The sequence below is a fragment of the Microcaecilia unicolor genome, chromosome 1 (genome assembly GCF_901765095.1).
Source record: "Microcaecilia unicolor chromosome 1, aMicUni1.1, whole genome shotgun sequence".
Lineage (NCBI taxonomy): Eukaryota > Metazoa > Chordata > Amphibia > Gymnophiona > Siphonopidae > Microcaecilia > Microcaecilia unicolor.
Genome location: NC_044031.1, coordinates 82,316,456 through 82,338,924, shown reverse-complemented (window position 1 = coordinate 82,338,924; position 22,469 = coordinate 82,316,456). Strand labels below are relative to the sequence as shown.

The window sequence follows — 22,469 nt, the reverse complement described above, 5'->3', positions numbered from 1 at the left end:
TCTATAGGGCTTTGTCCGCTCCACGTAAAAGGCCAATGCTCTCTTACAGTAGAAGGTATGCACAACTTGTCCTCACCAGGGTGGGTATGCGGACGGGGGAAAAATGTTGGCAAGACAATTGACTGGTTCAGATGGAACTTCGACACCACCTTCAGCAGGAACTTAGGATGAGTGCGGAGGACTACTCTGTTATGTTGAAACTTAATGTAAGGAGCATGTACCACGAGCTGAAGTAACAGCCACCAAGAAAATGGCCTTCCAGGTCAAATACTTCAGATGGCAGGAATTCAGTGGCTCAAAAGGAAGTTTCATCAGCTAGGTGAGAACGACATTGCGATCCCATGACACTGGTGGAGGTTTGACAGGGGGCTTTGACAAAAGCAAACCTCTTATAAAACGAACCACTAAAGGCTGTCCAGAGATAGGCTGACCTTCTACACGCTGATGATAAGCACTGATTGCGACAAGGTGAACTCTTACTGAGTTAGTCTTGAGACCAGACTCCGATAAGTGTAGAAGGTACTCAAGCAGCGTCCATGTAGGACATGAGAAAGGATCTAGGGCCTTGCTGTCACACCAGACGGCAAACCTCCTCCATTTAAAAGCATAACTCCTTTTCGTGGAATCTTTCCTGGAAGCAAGCAAGACTCGGGAGACACCCTCTGAGAGGCCTACAGAGGCAACTTCTAAGCTCTCAATCCAGGCCGTGAGAGCCAGAGACTGGAGGCTGGGATGTAGAAGCGACCCCTCGTTCTGAGTGATGAGGGTCGGAAAACAGTCCAATCTCCAAGGTTCTTCTGAAGACAAGTCCAGAAGAAGAGGGAACCATATCTGACGAGGCCAGAAAGGTGCTATCAGAATCATGGTTCCGTGGTCTTGCCCGAGTTTCAGCAGAGTTTTCCCTACTAAAGGTATGGGAGGATACGCATACAGGAGACCTGTCCCCCAATGAAGGAGAAAGGCATCTGACACTAGTCTGTCGTGGGCCTGAAGTCTGGAACAGAATTGAGGAACCTTGTGATTGTGTAAAAAGATCCACCGAGGGGGTGCCCCACGCTCGGAAGATTTTGCGGACAACGTCCATGTTCAGAGACCACTCATGAGGTTGCATTATCCTGCTCAACCTGTCGGCCAGACTGTTGTTTATGCCTGCCAGATATGTAGCCTGAAGAAGCATGCCATGCTGGTGCGCCCAAAGCCACATTCTGACGGCTTCCTGACACAGAGGGCGAGATCCGGTGCCCCCTGCTTGTTTGTATAATACATCGCAACCTGATTGCCTGTCTGAATTAGGATAATTTGATTGGATAGCCGATCTCTGAAAGCCTTCAGCACATTCCAGATCGCTCGCAATTCCAAGAGGTTGATCTGCAGATGCGTTTCCTGGAAGGACCAAACTCCTCGAGTGTGGAGCCCATCCACATGAGCTCCCCACCCCAGAAGGGATGCATCCGTCGTCAGCACTTTTTGCGGCTGAGGAATTTGGAATGGTCGTCCCAAGGTCAGATTGGAGTGAATGGTCCACCATTGAAGGGAATTGCAAAAATCGGTGGAAGATGGATGACATCCTATAGATCTCCCGTAGCCTGACACCACTGGGAAGCTAGGGTCCACTGAGCTGATCTCATGTGTAGACGTGCCATGGGAGTCACATGAACTGTAGAGGCCATGTGGCCCAGAAGTCTCAACATCTGCCGAGCTGTGATCTGTTGGGATGCTCGAGTTGAGGACACTAGGGCCAGAAGGTTGTCTGCCCTTGCCTGGGGAAGATAAGCTCGAGACGTCCGTGTGTTCAACAGAGCTCCTATGAATTCCAATTTCTGTACGGGAATCAGATGGGACTTGACATAATTGATGACAAACCCCAGGAGCTCAAGCAGTTGAATAGTAATCTGCATGGATCGTAGAACTCCTGCCTCCGAAGTGTTCTTCACCAGCCAATCATCGAGATAAGGGAACACATGCACTCCCCATCTGCAGAGCGATGCTGCGACAACTGCCAAGCACGTTGTGAACACTCTGGGTGCAGATGCGAGACCAAAGGGCAGCACGCAATACTGAAAATGCTGAGTTCCCAGGGGAAATCGAAGGTACTGCCTGTGATCTGGGAGCACCGAGATGTGAGTGTAGGCATCCTTTAAGTCCAGAGAGCATAGCCAATCGTTTTCCTGAATCATGGGAAGAAGGGTGCCCAGGGAAAGCATCCTGAACTTTTCTTGGACTAGGAATTTGTTCAGGCCCCTCAGGTCTAGGATGGGACAAATCCCCCGTTTTCTTTTGCACAAGGAAATACCTGGAATAGAATCACAGCCCTTCTTGCCCTGGTGGAACAGGCTTGACCGCATTGGTGCTGAGAAGGGCGGAGAGTTCCTCTGCAAGTACCTGCTTGTGCTGGGAACTAAAGGATTGAGCTCCCGATGGGCAATTTGGAGGTATTGATTCCAGATTGCGAGAGTATCCAGACCGGACTATTTGAAGAACCCACCTGTCGGAGGTTATAAGAGGCCACCTTTGGTGAAAAAATATCAGCCTCCCTCCAACAGGTAGATCGTCCGGTACGGACACTTTGATGTCGGCTATGCTGCTCTGAAGCCAGTCAAAAGCCCGTCCCTTGCTTTTGCTGTGGAGCCGGAGGGGCCTGTGGCGCACGCCGCTGACAAGAGCGAGGCTGCTGGGAGCGAGCTTGAACAGGCTGTCGGGAAGCAGGAGTGTACCTATGCCTGCCAGAGGAATAGGGAGCACTCCTCCTCCCTCCAAAAAATCTCCTAGAAGAGGAGGTAGTAGCAGAAGGTGGGTGAGAGAATCCATAGCATCATGATGCTTCTTGAGGGAATCAACCATATCCTCAACCTTCTCTCCAAAAAGATTATCCCCCCGGTAAGGAACATCCTTCATTCGGTGCTGGGTCTTCTGATCCAGGTACGAGACACAGCCGTGAGAGTCTACGCATCACGATACCCTGAGCAGCCACCCAGGATGCAGCATCAAAAGTATCAAAAGCTCCCCTGGCCAGGAATTTGTGACACGCCTTCTGCTGCCTGACCACCTGGTGAAAATGTTCAGCAAGCTCCAGAGGGAGAACTTCAACTAAACTGGACAGTTGCTTTATCGAGTTCCGTAAGTGAATGCTGGTGTACAGCTAGGTATGTTTGAATCTTGGCCGCGAGCATTCCAACCTGATACTGTAGGATCGTTATCACAGCTAATAAATTATCTGTGTCCAAGATTCCCCAAACAGAACTATCTGCACACAGACTGCTCAGCACGCGGTCTAGGGGGCGGGAACCTTGGATTAGAGCCTATACAGTTCTTCCGGGAGAAAGGAATGCGACTAAAAAATCAAGCTGGAATATATATTAGCTTTTATTATATAGATATCATAGATAAGAAAATATAGCTAAGGTGTACAAAATAGAACTCTGGCAAAGCTTTGGCTGTATACAAAATTACTGGCTGATAAAAATTACAATCATACGTCACACTACTAAACACTAATTCTTACTGGTTACCAGATAAAATTACACCACTGGTAAGTCACACTATGTTACGAGGTAGTACAGTTATTAGCAGCTATCTCCTGATCACGGGATGACTACCCCAGTCCTTTGCTCAGGTAATTACCACTAATTAGCCCCCGACTGATAGGAAATAAATCACCGTGTTGCTCACCAGGCTAACCTCAGGGCCGTCTCTCGGGAGCTGGCACGGGATACTCCACAGACTCAAGCTGGATTCACAGCGAGTCTCAGTCAGAGCTGGAAGGGAACTCTGCAGCAGACAAGGAGGGCACAGGTCACTCAGTGCAGGTACAGCTGAACCACGATACTTTCCTCCCGTTGCACAGTTCATCAGTTGGTGGACCTTATTAGGTCTCACTGGTCTTCTTTCCACCTCCACCTTCTTCCAAGGTTTCCGACTAACTCCTTGTTTGTTCCCGCTCTTCCCAGTACCTCTTGGTCCGGTGGCTGCAGGAACCAATCTGGATCTTCCTCGGCTCACTGCATGGCAAGAACAGCCCGTTGTTCTTGACCTTCAAGTTGTTACATTTTGGTATGCATTTCTGTTTCTCACCCGCCTTGCTGGAGCCAGCCTCTCAGGGAGATAAGGGGGGCCTGGTTTGCCCACAGCATGTCCTTGGTGTTGAGCTTCTGCTGTAATTTTCCACAAGCTACAAAGCTGTTTCTTGCTGACACAGAGATGTGCGGGTCAGGGGTGGATGCAGCCATCTTGTTGAAACAGGATGTCATAGGCTTGTATAGGCCAAGACCAGCAAGGTGAGAGACACAGGGAAATACTCCTACAATACGTATGCCTCCCAAAAGAATCAGAAGTCCTAGACTCTCTGTCCAGGGGCGCCGGAGCATAGTCCCTAGTACTCTTGGATCTTCTGAGAGCAGAGTCCACCACCATGGAATCGTGAGGAAGTTGGGCCTTCACCATCACAGGCTCACCATGGACTCTGTACTGGGACTCGGACTTCTTGTTGACAACTGAATTAGATAGAGGGCAAGACCAATTTCGCAACATCACTTCCCTGAGTGTATTGTGCGAGGGGGCCGTTGCAACCTCCTTTGGTGGAGAAGGATAATCCAGGACCTCGAACATCTCGGCCACAGCCTCCATAGGAAATGGAATGTCCCTAGATGGAAGCCCCTGAGAATCTTCCTCTGAAAAATATCTGGGGTCTTCCTCCTCTCCCCATGAGTGCTCCTCTTCGGTATCGGACAGGAGCTCCCGAAGAGCAGCCTAAACTCGAGCTTGCCTCGACCTCGAGGATCGATGTCCTCATGAGGGGCGCCGAGAAGTGCCTGGACTCCGGCAAAGCTTCCTCCACCGACGTCGAGGGAGAGTTGACCCGGGTGGCAACCGGGTCATGCACCGCAAAACGGCACCGAGGGCGAGACCTCCACGCAGGAGATGGGCCAGACGCCATCTAAGCAGTGGGTACCCGAAGCGCAAGCACCTCCGGTACCGAGGCAGATGGACGCATCACCCCTTCCAGAAGGCCTGGAAGCATGGCTCGGAGACACTCATTAAGGGCTGCCATCGAAACAAGCTGTGGGGCCGGTACAGGAGTCAGTGCCAGAATCTGAGGAGGTTCGAGAGCCGGTACCTGGCTGCCAGACGACCGACGCATCGGCACTTTCTGAATGGAGGGTGAGCGGTCCTCCCGGCGCCGACGCTTCTCGGGTGCCAACCCGCTCGGCTCCCCAGAGCTCTCGGTACCGTGACAGGAAGGAGATCGATGGCGATGCTTCTTAGCCTTCGCTCGACATCAACACTCCTCGGTACCAATGAGGATGTGGAATCCTCACGACTCCTCGGGGCTGGGTCCGACTCAGGGCGGTCCCGGGGGGCCTGCATAGCAGTAGGTGTCGAGATGAGTGGAGTCCCACTCGATGCCTCGCTGCTCCCAGCTCTGAATGGTCTCTCAGTAGCCATTACCTGACCTCTAGATGCTGCTTCCCTCGACGTTGATGCCGCCGACCTTGGTATCGATGTCGATGCAGATGTCGAAGGACCGGACCGATCTGAAAAACGTTTCTCGCGCTGAGCCTCTCGAGCCACCTGGGTCCTCTTTTTCATTAATTTACACAGCTTACAGGAAGCTGGCAGATGGTCGGACCTGAAGCACTGGAGACACCAAGTGTGAGGGTTGATAGACGAAATGGTCCGGTTGCAGCGGGAACAGCGCTTGAAGCCGCTGGGAGTCCTCAATGACATGGGAGGAAAAATAGCAGTCGAAAAATCAAACGACTCGATGGTGCCAATGAGAAAGGCACAAAAAAGGTACGCGACCGAGCAAGCTAAAGGCGGCCACGACGAAAAAGAATGGAAACCCAAAAAAGATGAGAAAAAAAAACTAAAAAAAGATTAAAGGAAACTTTTTTTTTATTTTTTTTTTTAAGAGAAATGAAGAAAGGAAAAAAAACCAGAGCGCGTAAACGCGACAAAAAGTCCCCTGGTCCGAATTCATGAGGAGCGCCAAAACGAACAACTCACTCGCGAAGCGGAAAAAAGGAACGGAGGGAAGCGTGCGGGCAGGAAGTCACTCGCGCATGCGCGGTGCGTTGTCCCCGCGCCCGCTCTCGTCGCTTCTAGAAGTTTTAAAATTTTGATTTTTAAATCCGGAGCTCCTGGGCCGTCGCGAACGACGACCCATGCTTTATGATGTCCAGCCTGCTTGTCCTCGGAGAAATATTTCTGCACAGTTGTTGACTCTTGATGGTTCTTTTGGACATCTTTTAACAGAGTTTACAAAGAGAAACATCGTGGTCAGGTCCCAGATATGACAGGCACCATTTGTGAGTGTCAGTAAGAGACACTGTGCTGCCACACTGGAAGAACTTCTTAAAACCACTGGCAGCTTTCTGGGACATATCAGGGAAAACAGTTGAAACGAAATCAAACAGCTCAATGATGAAAAATTAAGAAAAAATAATATACTTGGACCTCAAGCCTAAGTGGGCTGCAAGTTGCCGAAAACACACAAAAAAAACCCAAAGTGCCAAAAAAAACCACTAGGAAAAAATAAAAGGGAAAGGAGACACTGGTCCCATGCAGCAGTTACAAAAAGAAGCCGAACAGGGCCTAGAAAAAAGGCATCCATGAATTGTGCAGAGAAAACGGTAAGGATAATGGGATTTGGTACACTGCCTTTCTGTAGAACAATCAAAGCAGTTTACACGTATTATATGCAGGTAATTTCTCTGTCCATAGTGGGCTCAGAATCTAAGGTTTGGGGGGGGGGGGGGGGTTGTACTGGGGTCAGAGGGTTAAGTGACTTGCCCACAGTCACAAGGAGTTGCACTGGAACTTGAACCCAATTGCCCAAGTTCTCAGCCCACTCCACCAACCATTAGGTTACTCCTCCACAGAGAGATGCAATGGCCATCTTCCCAGCTCCATGGATGAAAGACGACTGGCTGGTTGAGCAGAAGCCACAGACTCATACATGGTGGCAATTCCAAAACCGTCTGAAAAGAAACTGGGAGACTGCTTCATGCCAGACTCCATCTGATGTCACCCATATGTGTGAATATGGCACCTTGTTTGCCCTTGGAGAAGAACTAAATGCCTTTATCACCAGTCTGCAACTGCAAATTTACAAATCACTTGCAACTCCACCCATGATATGATAACACCTCGGAAAAAAAGTTGTCAAACCTTAGAAGGTTGCTTGAAATTATGTATAGGGTCATTCCATGCCAAGTGGTCTAAAATTAAAAAAAAAGGTTCCCACCATCATGTTCTCCAATTTTGTTCAAATTTTATCTGTTGCGCGAGTCAGGTGTTAAACGAAGTTTCCCAAAATTTGAGGTCTCTAACTACAATAGTTGCAGATCTAGACCCCCCTTTTCTGTACAGGATTTGAATTTTTTAGCCATTCTTGTGTTTGGATTTTATTGGACCCCAAAAATGGCATTTTGGTAAATGTCGCGCACTCATGGACTGACAACCTTTCAGAAAAGGGGGTCTATATCTGCCATTATTGCAGTTAGAGACCTCAAATTTTGGGAAACTTCATTTAACACCTGACTCACGCAACAGATAAAATTTGAACAAAATTGGAGACATGATGGTGGGAAGGTTTAGACCACTTGGCATGGAATGACCCCATATGGAAATTGGTTGGTCACTTCAATGTAGTTCTAATATACACAACGGACATAGATCAAATCTTTAATCCAAACGGAGAGTCCCTATTTCAAGTGCAGCAAAAGTAAAGGACACAATTGTTTAAATCGACATTCCTGCTTCCACAAACTTGTTAAAAACTTGAGGCGTAAAATTCTCTTAGAAGAGACAGAAATCAAGAATATCTATGTAAGGATCAGATTCAAGTCAACCAACCAAAACCTCCATGGTTAGGTTCAATGTCATAAGAAAACTGTGGAGGAGAGAGATATGTGAATCTCTGGAGCACCCAACTTAACATTGGAGGCACTGGTTTACCTCACTCTTCACTGTAGAAGTTACAAACTTTACAGATTACAATTAGGCTATCATCCCATGTTCATCATTCTGACCATACTTCACCGATATTGAAAAAAATACCATTGGCTTCCCGTTGAATAATAAATTATAAAGTTGCATTACTTACTTTTAAGGCTCTTTGAACTGGTGTTCCTGATTGTCTTTTTTGCTTGACCATTCCCTATTGCCCTACTAGGACCTTTCGGTCAATAAATGAAAATCGGTTGGTGTTACCTAGTCCAAGGTTAGCTTACTTAGAATCCACATGGCACAGGGCATTTTTCTTTTTCACCCCACACATTTGGAATAACCTCCCTCTCACCCTCCGCAGTAATAGCTCTTTCAAGAGTTTTAAAGCCAAATTAAGTAGAGGAGTGTGGTAGCCGTGTTAGTCCACTCTTAAGGTTATCAATAGAAATCAAACAAAATAAAACATGGAAAAGAAAATAAGATGATACCTTTTTTATTGGACATAACTTAATACATTTCTTGATTAGCTTTCGAAGGTTGCCCTTCTTCGTCAGATCGGAAATAAGCAAATGTGCTAGCTGACAGTGTATATAAGTGAAAACATTCAAGCATTACTATGATAGTCTGACACGGTGGGAGGATGGGGGTGGGTCAGAGGTATGCATGGGGACATCAAAGCATATCATTGATATTCTAACACCTACCCACACCCATCCTGTTAGAATATCAATGATATGCTTTGATGTCCCCATGCATACCTCTGACCCACCCCCATCCTCCCACCCTGTCAGACTATCATTGAAAGCCAAATTAAAAACCTGGCTCTTTCAACAGGTGTTGATTGTCTAACTGATAAGTACATAAGTAATGCCACACTGGGAAAAGACCAAGGGTCCATCGAGCCCAGCATCCTGTCCACATCAGCGGCCAATCCAGGCCAAGGGCACCTGGCAAGCTTCCCAAACGTACATTCTATACATGTTATGCCTGGAATTGTGGCTTTTTACCAGGTCCATTTAGTAGCGGTTTATGGATTTGTCCTTTAGGAAACTGTCTAACCCCTTTTTAAACTCTGCTAAGCTAACCACCTTCACCACGTTCTCCGGCAACAAATTCCAGAGTTTAATTATGCGTTGAGTGAAGAAACATTTTCTCCGATTTGTTTTAAATTTACTACACTGTAGTTTCATCGCATGCCCCCTAGTCCTAGTATTTTTGGAAAGCGTGAACAGATGCTTCACATCCACCTGTTCCCACTCCACTCATTATTTTATAGACCTCTATCATGTCTCCCCTCAGCCGTCTCTTCTCCAAGCTGAAAAGCCCTAGCCTCCTTAGTCTTTCTTCATAGGGAAGTTGTCCCATCCCCGCTATCATTTTAGTCACCCTTCGCTGCACCTTTTCCAATTCTACTATATCTTTCTTGAGATGCGGCGACCAGAATTGAACACAATACTCAAGGTGCGGTCGCACCATGGAGCGATACAACGGCATTATAACATCCTCACACCTGTTTTCCATACCTTTCCTAATAATACCCAACATTCTATTCACTTTCCTAGCCGCAGCAGCACACTGAGCAGAAGGTTTCAGTGTATTATCGGCGACGACACTCAGATCCCTCTCTTGGTCCGTAACTCCTAACGTGGAACCTTGCATGACGTAGCTATAATTCGGGTTCTTTTTTCCCACATGCATCACCTTGCACTTGCTCACATTAAACGTCATCTGCCATTTAGCCGCCCAGTCTCCCAGTCTCATAAGGTCCTTCTGTAATTTTTCACAATCCTATCGCAAGTTAACGACTTTGAATAACTTTGTGTCATCAGCAAATTTTATTACCTCGCTAGTTACTCCCATCTCTAAATCATTTATAAATATATTAAAAAGCAGCGGTCCTAGCACAGACCCCTGAGGAACCCCACTAACTACCCTTCTCCATTGTGAATACTGCCCATTTAACCCCACAGCATTGGTTGTGCTGTGTTTGTGCATCTTGCTTGGATTTTAGTGTTTTGAAGTGGACTGTTTCTTTTTAAAAACAACATGCTAAGCCCCCCATAGGTCGTATTCTATTGAGACCTTCTGAACAGACCTCTGAGGCAGGCACTAAACCAAAATATGGTGCTATGTTGGGTCCTTCAAGGAATAAAGGGTTTTATTTCATTGTCATCCTCCTGTTCTTCTTCTGAAAGAGCTTTGCTGGTGCTACTTCTACTACACCTTCCTTTGGTGCTAACTGATAAGCACCAGCTACACATTCCTTTGTTATCTTACCCTTGTTTGATTCTTCCCTGCCTACCTTTACCTTTCTCTCAGTTGATTTTTGAGTGCTTGTTATCCTTTCCTATGTTGAAATGGAGTTCTTTTTTCCTAACACTTACAAAAGCATCACAATCACATTATGCTTTAATGACATTCTTTTCTCTCTTTATTTTAGCCTGTATACTGCTTTGCCAGTCAGTTAGAGTAGTATAGAAAGTTTTGGAAATAAAAATAAATGATACTACAATATTGCGGTTTCTATACAGCCAGGGCTAGAGAAATGGTTTCAGCCCTTCAGAACCAGTCTAACTCTGCTAAGTGAAAAAGTGTGGAACCTTGTTGGCCGAAGGATTTAGGTATGAAGGGGAAAATTCTGCTTTAATATTTTGTATTTTGGCAATCAGCGCTGTGGATAGAAGAAAATGGTTCTCATACCTCCTTATCTGTTGACTTAAGCCACTGCAGTAAACTCTTGGGCATGCTCGGTGATCTTCCATGAAGAGTAAGATGGAAGGCCTGTAGAAATAGTCAAACTGCACAAAGCTCTAGAAGGTTGAAGGATCAGAATACTGAGACAAACTCCTTGTGCCACATGATCCAGAGCATCCCAGTCAATAAGGCTGGTATCTGACACTATCATCATCTCAATGGGAGCTTCAAGGTTCACATTTTAGAAAATAATGTTGAACCAAAGCCCACCACCATATACTGCACTGTGCTAGAACTCCAAGGGTTTCCAACATTCATTGATCTAAGAGCACAGCAACCAGTGAGAGTACAGAAAACTCAGTAAGGATGTCACATGATGCTGTCATTGATTCTAGCATCTACTTCTCGTCACATGAATGAAGCTCCATGTGATGCATGAGAATCGTGATGCATAAGAATCAGGATGCAGAATTAAATTGGAATGCTCTCACTTAAGTGTAGGCCTCAACAGGAAAACTAGACTGCCCTAGGAGAGACTGACCACACAGCCAGGAGATTGCTATCTCTTCAGTCAAAACAACCAGATGTCTCAAAACAGATGTACTCCAAATCCTTCACAGTAAAGGAAAGGCGCACCCAATAAAGCTCTCTTGGAGAATGCTTTGAGAACAGCTGTCCAAACCCAAAGGGAGTATGATGGTCAACTGAAAAGAAATGCAGCAGTTCAAAAAAAGAAACAAATAGTGGAAAAGCCTCTTGAGTTGCAAGGCTGTTTAATTGTCCTAGCCACAGGCTGCCATTATTGATCAAGGTTTCAATTTTGAATAGGAGTGTATTCTGGTACTCCAAACAATTCTGGAAGCAGTTTCACCTCTCTCCTTGATCACTAAGGGATCTGTAGCATAGCATGCATGGCTACCATCAAATCTTCCTTGAACAATATTTTGCTTTTGAAGTAAGTCTACTGGGATGAATATTAGAAAAAGGGACTGCTGTTTCCCAAGCCATAAAAGAGGAATGGCCATAACTATGAGTGGCTCACCTCCCTGCAGAAGTTAAATGAAACCACAGAAAACTGATGATACGTCCCAATGCTCAGCATTTGTCAATTTCTCAAATTATCCAGAAATGCTGGGCCCTGCTGTAACTAGTGTATGCAAGCATTAGATCATTACTGCTGTACTCTTGTCACTTAAGAGTTAGGAGTGAGATAAAAGTCTGCTTCCAGAAGAACTCCAGCTAGGAATTCTACTATCTACTGGGATAGACACCCCTTTCCCCATGGAATGGTGGTCTCTATGAAATCCACTGGAACTTAGTTATCCCCCTCAGGCAGATCAGCTGTACCAAAAATAGAGTGCAGATCTGCTTGCAGAGAAGCTCATGCGCTTAAATTAAAGCCTGAGTGGCTTCATAAAAAGGGAAAGTCTCACAAGCTCTCACATCGTCATGGTGGGTTCTCACCAATGTAGGGCCCAGGGAGAAAAAAAAAATCACCATGCTCAAAGACCCCAGAGCATAGGAACTAACCAAAGGAAGCTCTACTCTCTGTGTCAGACTAGTGAAGGAGCAGTCCTTATGGACACCAGGTACACACAGTCATTTGGTAGGGATCTAACTCTAGGCACTAGAGACAATGCAGACTGCAAATCCTGTCTTTGAAACATACAGTGCAGCTAAGGACCGCCAATTCATATGCCACTAGGTAATCTAGAGCTGGAAGAGGAAAGGGCGCACTATTACTCCCTGAGCTCCCTCAAAGTGATAAAATAAAAAGGACTTGAGAAATTCTTTCCAAACTCTAAGGAGAATGAAATCCCTGTTCCCAGGTATTCCCAACAAGACTACTAACAAACTATGAGAGACTCCTTTCCACTGACAGGACCTTCCTTTTGAATTAGCAATGAGACAGGCAGCTAGTCTGCTCTGGTAAAAATTCAGAGACAGTTACTTCAGAAGGCTGACCAAGATGGCTTCTCCTATCATGGGTTTGAAAGGTGCTTCTCCTATCATGGGTTTGAAAGGTGCCAATGTCACTTTTTTTTTTTTTTTTTTGCCGAAAGGTAGCTGGTAAATAAAGTCTTGGCTTGCTTTGCTGTTTGCACTCGAATGGAGGATGCTGGGTCCAAAAGACCCAATGACCATGGTCTGCTGGGAGCTCTTTCCAAAATGTCCTTGAGGATCTCCTTTAACACACAAGCCGAGCTAGTACTCAAGCCTGCGGCTGTAGTCTAAACATCGTTCAGGATGCTGCTTCCACCAGCAAAGGAAAGTGGCTGCAGTCTGCGTTCCACCTTTCATACAGCTGACCTGGGAGAAAATTTCACCTGTAACCACACACCAAAAGATAGAGATTTTCTCAAGGCTGTCTTGGCTTTGGATTTAAATGTTAGAAACTTCAGCCGAAGGAAAAGAAACCTTGTGGTGGGGGAGGACGGAGCAGAGGAAAGATCAGACTTCTCCGAGTCATCCCCTTCCGTTGAGGCATGCCTCAAAAATTACCTTAGGCATATGGGTTGAGCCAGAAAGACCAGTGCTTTGGCTTAGAACTGAAAGTGTTGCTGCCAGCCTGACCATTGAGTCTCTATCCCAAGCTCTCTTGGGACTAGCCAAAGAGAGAGTGTCATCCCTCTCCACCTGTTTAAATTAGTCATTAGTGTAGCCTGGAACAAATGCTGCAGAGTTCTTTTGATGTCTAGAGATGAGGAAGCAACTTCTCATCCAATTATATAAACCCCTCTCTGGGGAAGGAAGAAAACAGGGATGAACAAGGGAGGGGAGACGGAAGAACTTGGACTCCTCTGAGTATATCTCTGCTCCAAATCAAAACTGAATTTGCTATATGCCCTCTATTCTGTTTGTTTTGTTTGGAGTTTAAAACCTCAATTGAGGTGTCCTTCAGCTCAGTTCTCCAACTGGGACAGTACCAGTCCGGGAGCAGCTCAATGAAACCCATCAGCATCCACTGGAGATGCAGAAATTCTGAGCACCTAAGGCTGCACAGTGCCCTTAATGGGCAAAGCATGCAGGACTGTTTTTTTTTCTCTGTCCCCATTCACTTGTCAATGGGCACAACCTACAGGTTCTGGACAGGTCTGGTAAGAATGCCAAGGATGTTTTATTTTAACCTAAAATCACATTACAAACATCACTTCTAGTACAGCAATCTGAAGAACTAGTCTGCAGCCTCACTAAAACACTTACATGGATTAAAAATAATGAATTCTTCCAAGTGTGTCTTGGGGAACTCTGACAAAAGTCTGGTAAATTTTTGCATTTACTGTGTGTTAACAGCAAAAACTAGAACACAGGAAGTGCAAAGCCTCTGCAGTAAATGCAGAGGGCATATCCAGCATCTGCCTTGTATTTATCACACAGGGCAAATACTTACTGAATGGCACTGTTACATGCAGCAACAGCACAGGAGAACCACAACATTTGCTACTGCTTGTGAAACAGTGGAGGGGAGACAAGTATCTGGCAGCCACTGTGGTGCACCTCTAGCCCCCCTTGGTTGATACGCTCATAATGGTCCAACTCCCCTCCAATCTCCCACGGAATACACCCCACTGTTCCCCTCCCCCATCCAAAGAAAATCTCCTGCCCCCTCAGAGAGCACAAAAATGGCTGCAATGACCCCTAATAGTAGTCTTCTGGATCAAGGATGCCCCCAGCAGTAGTATCGCAAGACTACTACTAGAGGTCTTGGTGGCCAATTTGGAGCCCAGTCAAGATTCAGTTAGGAGCAGAGGGGGACCATTTCCATCCCAGCACCACTGTCCACCATAGACATCACTTGGTTAGGTCTTGGGGGGGGAGGGGGAAAATCAGAGATTCAGAGAGGAATCACACCTTCAGGAGGGTATTGGACAAGGGAGGCTGGGAAGTGTGTCACCACAGAACTTGTGGTGACAGCAGCCGCGCTACTAGACTCTCTTGAGGTGCTGCTAAGTGCAGCTGTGACAGCTAGAATGTGCTAACCACCCAAACACTTTGTTACAGCCGTCCACACCCAACTCACCCCTGTAATGCCTGGTTCTCATTCATTAACCAATTAACGTAAGAGTTGAGTTAACACACGCTAAGTGTACCAGCCTTGCATTAATGGTTAATATAGCCGTGCAGTATTAGATAAAGGTGCACTATTTTTAATCTTAACTACTTACAGCACCTTAGGAAAAGACTCCCTTAGTCTTTTACTGAATTTACAAAAGCACTGCCTTTTCCAAAGCTGTGACAGGTTCAAAGATTTATTAGTAAAGAACTTTTGAATTATCTGCTGGCCATATTGATATTCTGTCATCTGTTACAGTTTTTTTTTACTGAACATGTGTCATTAATTAATTGAAAACCATGTCCAGTGCATTCGCACTTATCTTGAGGCTATAACAGAACATCAATGTTTTCATCAATACATTAAAACTCGAAAGATACTCACCCTGCAAATTGGGCATTGCCAGTGACTACCGCTGTCTCTAAGTCTGAATTCATCAGACAAACACTTGGAATGATACACACGAAAACACAAGTCACATATTAACACTTCTCCAGGCAAATGGCATTCAAAACAATACCAGTCATGGGTTTCTGTTTCCCAGTCCTACAAAAGAGACACAATAATTAGCCTATCTGAGCAAAAAATGGTAGTCTTAAAGCCCATCAAGTGTTGAAAGTATACACAGTTGAGCTAGTGTACCTCATTAGAACTTAAATATATATATTATACGCATACAGGACCACAGCATTAGAAAGTTTAATAATGAAAATTCTGTTTAATGTGAAGCCATTTCCCAAGCTATCAATGTAAAACGCTTCAGTCAAAATCCAAACTCATTTGGGATTAATACCTCTTAACCAATAATTTATTAACCACTGATCTTGGTGTACTACATTGAACTAATGGAAAAAGACAAAATTAAACTTCTGATCTATATCAACAGCCAAATGGAATCAACTGCAGGAAAAGAGGCCATACCCTGAAGCCTGGAGATTCAGGCCTACTTATCAAATCCTGATGCACCAGTCCCCTGTGCACATCTGCTGGAGAAAGAAAAATACAGTACTGGCAAGATCCAAGGCTGCTCTACCTCTTATTCTGGTGATGCCACTGAATTCTCAGCATCCACCTGCTGGTAGGGGAGCATAACCCACTCATCTAGACTGATTTACCAGGATAAGGAATAACTAAGAACATAAGCATTGCCATACTGGGAAAAACCGAAGGTCCATCAAGCACAGTATCCTGTTTCCAACAGTGGCCAAACCAGGTCACCTGGCAAGATCCCAAAACAGTAGAACAGATTTCATGCTGCTTATCTTGTTATCTTGAGATATACTCAAGATTAATCTCTCATCTTCTCTGTACAGTAAAGATGTCTCAAAGTGATTTGGATATTGTGTTGAAGAGTAATGAAATGGAAATTGCAGAGCAGCTACAGACTGACAACTTGTCTGTGTATGATGTTTGTGTACTAGACGGACAAGTCAATCTACAGCATTTGCTTGTTATGATATAGGGTGTTCTACTACTTCATAAATCAAAGAACAGATGCATATGATCAACCACTTCTTGTCAAGCCTAATTAATAGCCTGATACAAGAAAACTATTGAAAAGATCATTTATATTAAAAATTCATTTTAATGTCAAACTAGGTCATGTGGTAAATGAGCTTTCAAAACCAGAGAGGTCCCTTTTTCAGATGAGATGGAAAAGTATCACAGCTGGAGGGGATCTATTTGGTCTTCAAAGTTCCTGTACATCATCTGGATTATTCTCACATAGATCCATGTTCAGAAGATAAAAAATTTATATTAGGTGTGTACCAAAGTAGATTTATTGATTCATGTTCACCGTCAAACATTAGAACATCTTACTGTGTTTAGGAAATGCTGCAGGGTCTTGAACCTTATCAATGTACTGTATTTACTGGATATAACCGACGCCTATCTGCTTCATGTGATACTATTTGGAAGTCATTTCATAATGTACAGGAATAACCAGAGTTGATTAAAACAGTAGCTCATCGTATTCTGAGCTCAACAACCATCCCAGAACTATTTGCCAGTATTTGCATCCGGTAAGAGAACTTTTGTTAGATCAGAACTAAGCAAAGGGAGAATCCTAAACCCTTACAGGCTATATTAAAATCCTTATGATCAACCATGTAAATAGAATCTTAAAAAACAACTTAATTCAACAGACTAAGCTCATCGTATTTTGCCTCTTTGATTAGAGCATTCCATAGAAGACACTCAATAAATAAGTATTCCGTAGAGTGGTGGCTCCTAAACCTGTCCTGTGGGAACCCCAGCCAGTCAGGCTTTCAGGATATCCGCAATGAATTTTTATGAGTTAGATTTGCATGAACTGCCTCCATTGCATGCAAATCTCACTTATGAATATTCACTGAAGATATCCTGAAAACCTGACTGGCTGGGGTTCACCCAGGACAGGTTTGGGAACCACTACACTAGAGTTGTGGTTCTTAACCTTTTTTCAGTTGGGACACACCTGACAGATGATACTCGCATAGGCGACACACTGCATACATGACCCTTAGGAACTTTTGGTCTGATGGCAGTTCTTATGAAATAGATGTCTTTCCCTGCCTAGTAGATCTACTGAAGAACATTGGTGCTGATGCTCAAAGCCAGCCCCTGCTCTTGGCCTTGCTACAGGCACATCAAGATATCAGGAATCTGAGCCCTCCAAGGAGACAGGGACCGATTCCTGCAGCAGGATTCAAAAACATGCCAGACCCTGACATAAGCCAGGGACGTAGAGGACTTTCTGGAACACAGCACTGTAGAAACTATTGCAGGAGAGCACCTGCGCTTTTCTAGATGTCTCCTCTCAATGGCCAAATCCTAAGCTAGAAGGGATCCGAGGTCTTCCATTTCTACTGGTCTTTGTCAGAGAAGACCTCGACCTCTGGGCAAAGGATGAGGGTCCACTACCAGGAATCGCTGGAGATCCACATACCAGGACCTGCGAGGCCAGTCTAGAGCCACCAGCAAAATTCAGATGAGGATTATGCACAATCCTGTGCAGCAAATGGCTGATCAGTGGCCACGGTAGGAACACAGAGAGGCTCCTCTAATGGTCATGGCTGAACCAGGGCATCTATCCCCTCCACTGACTGAAAAATCAATGATCCAAAAAGAGCTAAAAGGGCTGAAAGGCCCAATGTCCCAACTCCCATTCTCCTGGATCCAGGAGAGAGCGACTGAGAAAGTCTGCTTGTACACCATCCTTGTCCGCAATATGGACAGCCAAGAGGGCCTGCAGATGGTTCTCTGCCCACAGACAAACCCGCGGCCTCCAGGGCCACTGCTTGGCTCCACCCTACCTGTTGATGTTGGCCACCGCCGTAGCACTATCTGACATCACCCCTGACTGCTTTCCCTTTGAGAAGCAGCCAAAACTCCCACAGGGCTGAATGAACCGCCCAGGTCTCCAGATGATTGATGGACCAGGACACCTCCTGGTCCGTCCAGGTTCCCTGAGCTACACACCTAGGCAGTGAGCTCCCCAGTCGAAGAGACTCATACCCATGGTAACCAAAATCCACCGAGGAGGATCCAGCAGAACTGCTCTCAGCAGGTGAGCTGAGCTGTCCAAACAGGTCAGACTGAGCCCCGTCCTGGGTGGGAGAGGTAGCAGTTGATGCAAGTCAAGTGAGGCTGGGGCCCACTGAGATAACAAGAGCCGTCTTAATTGGAGCGGATGTGTGCCCTCACGCCAGAGTTGCCACCATGGAGCCCAGGAGTTGTAAATAGTCCCAGACCATGGGTTCTGGGAGCTTGCACAATCTGTGGTGCTGGCCCTGGAGCTGTTCATCCCAGTCCTCTGGCAAAACACCATTTCCCTGATTGTGTCAAACTGGACCCTGAGACAGCTCTTAGGACGATTCATGACCCAGCCTAGAGACTCCAGGAGGGAAATGACAAGTTCCTGGAGGAAAAGTCCATAGTCTGCTACTGAGATACACATGGGGAAGCCATCGCTTACCCTAGGATTAGTAGCATGGAATATTGCTACTATTTGGGTTTCTGTCAGGTACTTGTGACCTGTGTTGGCCAGTATAGCTATTTTTATGTTCTTTATTACGACACTGCCTTAGCAAACACTTTGCGCCATATGGGAAAATTAGGTTCTTACCTTGGTAATTTTCTTTCCTTTAGTCATAGCAGATGAAGCCATTACGTATGGGTTATGTCCATCAACCAGCAGGGAAGATAGAGAGCACTCAAACTTTCACAGTGCCCTCTTGGCCAGCTAGCTCCACTGCCTCTTCAGTATTTGAAGCTTCCAAAGCAGTATGGCAAACCGCAATGGGAATCACAAGAGCTTTCCTCACAGCGAACGATGGCCCATCACAAGGGCATGAACTCATAAAGGAGGGAATGCACATCCTCCTGGAGGGAATAAACTCATCCTCCTTATTGTATAAGTGGAGAGGAACACACGCGCCTCCTGGAGGGAATCACACATCCTCCCAACACACTGGAGGGAATGAACTCATCCTCCTATTTATAGAACTGGAGGGGAACACATGCGCCTCCTGGAGAGAATCAACACATCCTCCAAAAAAAAACATGCTGGAGGGAATGAACACATCCTCCTAAATTTAAACTGAACATGAATCCTGAAGATTGTTTTCCAACTTTCTCCCAAGGAAGGAACTTCAGGAAATTAGAACAGAACCTGAAAAACAGATTCACAGCATACAGACAATCATACAGGGAGGGCTCATGGCTTCATCTGCTATGACTAAAGGAAAGAAAATTACCAAGGTAAGAACCTAATTTTCCCTTCCTTGTCATCAAGCAGATGAAGCCATTACGTATGGGATGTAACAAAGCAATCCCTAGATAGGGTGGGAACAAGCCACACCACGCGCTAGCACTTGTGCACCAAAACGCGCATCCCTCCTGGCAGCCACATCCAGCCTGTAATGTCGGGCAAAAAAGCGCTTAGAAGCCCATGTTGCTGCACTGCATATCTCTTGAAGAGAGAGTGCTCCAGTTTCAGCCCAAGAGGAAGAAATCGCTCTAGTAGAATGTGCCTTAAAGGCTACAGGCGGAACCCTGCCGGCCAGCAGATAAGCTGAAAAGATAGTTTCTTTGAGCCAGCGGGCAATAGTGGCTTTAGACGCTGGAGACCCTCTGCGAGAACCGGATAGCAAAACAAACAGATGATCAGAAGTCCTGAAAGAGTTAGTAACTCGCAGATACTGCAGCAGAGTCCTGCGCACATCCAAAAGGTGCAGCTGCCCAAAAGATTCTGGAAACTCTTCCTCTGAAAAAGAGGGCAAGAAAATGGGCTGGTTTAGGTGAAAAGCTGAAACCACCTTAGGCATAAAGGAAGGCACGGTCCGAACCGTGACTCCGGACTCTGAAAATTGCAGAAATGGGTCTCTACAGGACAGCGCCTGGAGCTCTGACACTCGTCTCGCCGAGGTAATGGCCACCAGAAAAATGGCCTTCAGTGTCAAATCTTTCTCCGATGCTCGCCGAAGCGGCTCAAAAGGAGATGCCTGCAGGGTTTTCAAAACTAGCCCCAGGTTCCAAGCTGGACAGGGTGCTCGCACTGGAGGTCGGAGCCGAAGCACCCCTCTAAGAAACCGTGCCACATCTGGGTGAGCAGCCAAAGACACGCCTTCCACCTTACCACGAAGGGAGGCCAACGCTGCCACCTGCACCCGCAGGGAATTATAGGCCAAGCCTTTTTGTACACCTTCCTGCAAAAAGTCCAGAATCGGCGAGACAGGAGCCCGCAATGGAGCAATGGCTCTGGAAGCACACCAAGACTCAAACAGGCACCAAATCCTGGCATAAGCCACGGAAGTGGACCGCTTGCGGGCTTGCAGGAGAGTGGAAATAACTTTATTGGAATAACCTTTATCCCTCAATTGCGCCCTCTCAATAGCCATGCCGTAAGACCAAAGCGGCCGGCGTCCTCCATGGCTACCGGTCCCTGAGTCAACAGGTTCGGTACCAGAGGTAACGGCAGAGCAGCCTCCAGGAGCATCTGTTGGAGGTCTGCATACCAAGGTCTCCTTGGCCAATCCGGGGCGATGAGGACCACTTCTCCTGGGTGCAGTCGAATCCGCAAGAGCAGGCGCCCTATCAAGGGCCATGGGGGAAACACATAAAGTAGACCCGGAGGCCAGGGTTGAGCCAAGGCATCCAACCCCGCCGAGCGAGGATCTCTCCGTCTGCTGAAGAAGCACGGGACTTTGGTATTGGCACTTGTCGCCATTAGATCCATCATGGGCTTGCCCCATTTGGCACAGATCTGCAGGAATACTTCGTCTGCCAGATTCCATTCTGCTGGATCGATCTGATGCCTGCTCAGATAATCGGCCTGCACATTGCTCTGACCTGCAATATGAGCTGCCGACAGACACTGAAGATGCAGCTCGGCCCAGTGGCAAATCAGTTCGGCCTGCGCGGCTAGTGCTCTGCACCTTGTTCCGCCTTGTTGATTTATATAGGCCACCTTTGTCGTGTTGTCCGACATCACTCTGACAGCCAATCCTTCCAGGGTCACTTGAAAGGCCAGAAGCGCCTGAAACACCGCTTTCAACTCTAGGCGGTTGATGGACCACTCCGACTCCTCGGGTGTCCATAGACCCTGGGCATGCTTCCCCTTGCAGTGTGCGCCCCAGCCCTTCAGGCTGGCATCTGTTACCACTAGGCACCAAACGGGGAGCGTCAGCGGCATTCCTCGCCGCAGCATGCTGTCCGAGAGCCACCACTCCATGCTGAGACGGGCCGCAGGGAGCCAAGTAAGTCTGCATTGGAAATCCTGAGAAATAGGAGACCATCTCCGGAGTAGGGAATACTGTAGAGGTCTCAGGTGCGCTCTCGCCCAGGGTACCACTTCCATCGTGGCTGTCATCGATCCCAGCAGCTGGACAATGTCTCAAGCTCGCGGGCGGGGCATCCTCAGGAGCAGACGGACCTGATTCTGAAGCTTGCACCGCCTTAGCTCGTGTAGGAACACATAGCCCGAGACTGTGTCGAACCTGGCCCCCAAAAACTCTAGAGATTGTGAAGGGGACAGGTGACTTTTGGCCATATTGACGACCCAGCCTAGAGATTGCAGTACTGAGATCACTCTGGCTGTAGCTTGTAAGCTCTCTGTTGCAGAGTCTGCTCTGATGAGCCAGTCGTCTAGGTACGGGTGAACCCTGATACCTTCTCGCCTGAGAAAAGCAGCTACTACCACCATTACCTTCGAAAAGGTTCGGGGAGCTGTGGCGAGGGCAAAAGGCAAAGCCCTGAACTGGAAATGTTTTCCCAACACCGCAAACCTCAGAAACTTCTGGTGCGGGGGCCAAATCGGTATGTGCAAGTAAGCTTCTTTCAGGTCTAGAGACGTGAGAAACTCTCCTGGCTGAACCGCCGCAATGACGGAGCGCAGGGATTCCATGTGGAAATGCCGCACTCTCAGGGACTTGTTCACTTCTTTTAAGTCCAGAATAGGGAGAAAGGACCCACCTTTTCGCGGCACCACAAAGTAGATGGAGTATCGGCCGCAGCCTTGCTCGGCGGGAGGCACCGGGGTCACTGCCCCTAACTGAATCAGACCTTGTAAAGTCTCCTCCACTGCCGCCCGTTTGACGGCAGAACCGCATCGGGACTCCACAAACACGTCTCTTACTGGGGCGTTGAATTCTATTCTGTATCCATCTCTGATCAGGTCCAGAACCCACTGATCTGAGGAAATCTTGGCCCACTCCTCGACAAAGAGGGAAAGCCGTCCTCCGATGACAGGCATCGAGGAGAGGGCCGGCGCACCATCATTGAGAGAGTCGCC

The 22,469-nt window shown here is 46.8% G+C and overlaps 1 protein-coding gene across 1 annotated transcript in view; it reads right to left on the bottom strand.

Moving 5' to 3' along the window:
• Positions 1–22,469, bottom strand: part of ZMYND11 (zinc finger MYND-type containing 11) — a 300,714-nt gene that overhangs the window by 194,937 nt on the left and 83,308 nt on the right. The window contains exon 4 of the mRNA XM_030198790.1: positions 15,080–15,241. Within this exon, the coding sequence (XP_030054650.1) occupies positions 15,080–15,241 (162 nt within the window). The remainder of the gene's footprint in view (positions 1–15,079; positions 15,242–22,469) is intronic.